This window comes from Penaeus monodon, chromosome 21, assembly GCF_015228065.2.
Source record: "Penaeus monodon isolate SGIC_2016 chromosome 21, NSTDA_Pmon_1, whole genome shotgun sequence".
NCBI lineage: Eukaryota > Metazoa > Arthropoda > Malacostraca > Decapoda > Penaeidae > Penaeus > Penaeus monodon.
The window spans coordinates 13,956,299-13,957,292 of NC_051406.1; the positions used below are offsets into that span (position 1 = coordinate 13,956,299).

Genomic DNA, 994 nt, shown 5'->3' on the forward strand with positions numbered 1-994 from the left:
AAAGCACTCAAAGTGGAAACTGTAGATTCATCGCAACAGCAGTGTCTCACACTTTTCACTTCATCTGTTTATTCACTATAACGTCTGAATGTTTGATATAAATAAATACACACATTCACGAAACATTAATCACTTGTCCTGCACTCACGCCGTACGGCCCGAGAGACACCGCTTGAAACTCGCCTCATGAATCTTTTTAGTCATGAGGCGTCAGCGGCACTTCCTCATTTTGTCCAGCCCAAATCACACGAAGATATTCATTCCTAAGTCTGTGCGCTCGCGTATGCGTCGCCGCATCTTTCTCCGTCGCTTTATGCGGAGGCGTCTTCGAACCGGACTCATATGCCGGTCGATCTCGAGTATCAGTCAGAGCACCACATGGTTGGCACCTTAGACTCGAACTCGAGCGTCCCTCAGAACACCATTCGGACTCGCGCGTCGCTCAGAGCGCCATGTGGCGCTTCATGTGGAGGCTGAGGTGGTCGGAGCGCGAGAAGGCGCGCTCGCACAGGCGGCACTGGAAGGGGCGGTCGCCCGTGTGCTTGCGGTAGTGGCGCGTGAGCTCGTCGGAGCGCGCGAAGCGCCAGCCGCAGCCCTTCCAGTCGCACGTGTACGGCTTCTCGCCCGTATGGGTGCGCAGGTGCGCCTTCAGGTGCGACGACTTGGCGTAGATCTTGGCGCAGCCCGAGTGGGGACACGTGTGCACGATCGACTTCCGCCGCGTCCAGCGCCGTCTCCGCCGGGCCTTCATGGGGGTCGTGAGAGCGGGCGCCGCGACCCCCGGGGGCGGTAGCACACCTTGCGGGACGGGGGGGCGGCGCGACGGCCCCGCGGGGGAAGCGCCGATCCCTGGATAGCCCGGATAGGGGTACTGAGGGCCGCCCTGGATGTAGACGGAGCGGGCGTAGATGTTGTAGTGCTGGTCGCCGCCGTAGGTGCTGCCCTCGCCGCTCTGGTAGGCTGCGCCCCACGCCCCCATGGGCCCCCCCGCCCC

The 994-nt window shown here is 61.6% G+C and overlaps 1 protein-coding gene across 1 annotated transcript; it reads right to left on the bottom strand.

Annotated features, from left to right (window-relative positions):
- Positions 1-30: 30 nt before the first annotated feature.
- Positions 31-979, bottom strand: LOC119586574 (Krueppel-like factor 2). The gene has a single exon (XM_037935327.1). The coding sequence runs from the start codon at positions 977-979 to the stop codon at positions 443-445; it is 537 nt and encodes a 178-aa protein (XP_037791255.1). The 3' UTR covers positions 31-442.
- Between the last annotated feature and the right edge of the window lie 15 nt (positions 980-994).

Bases quoted from the DNA above. Each gene is read 5' to 3' on its own strand.
- LOC119586574 (XM_037935327.1), bottom strand. From the start codon at position 979: ATGGGGGCGTGGGGCGCAGCCTACCAGAGCGGCGAGGGCAGCACCTAC.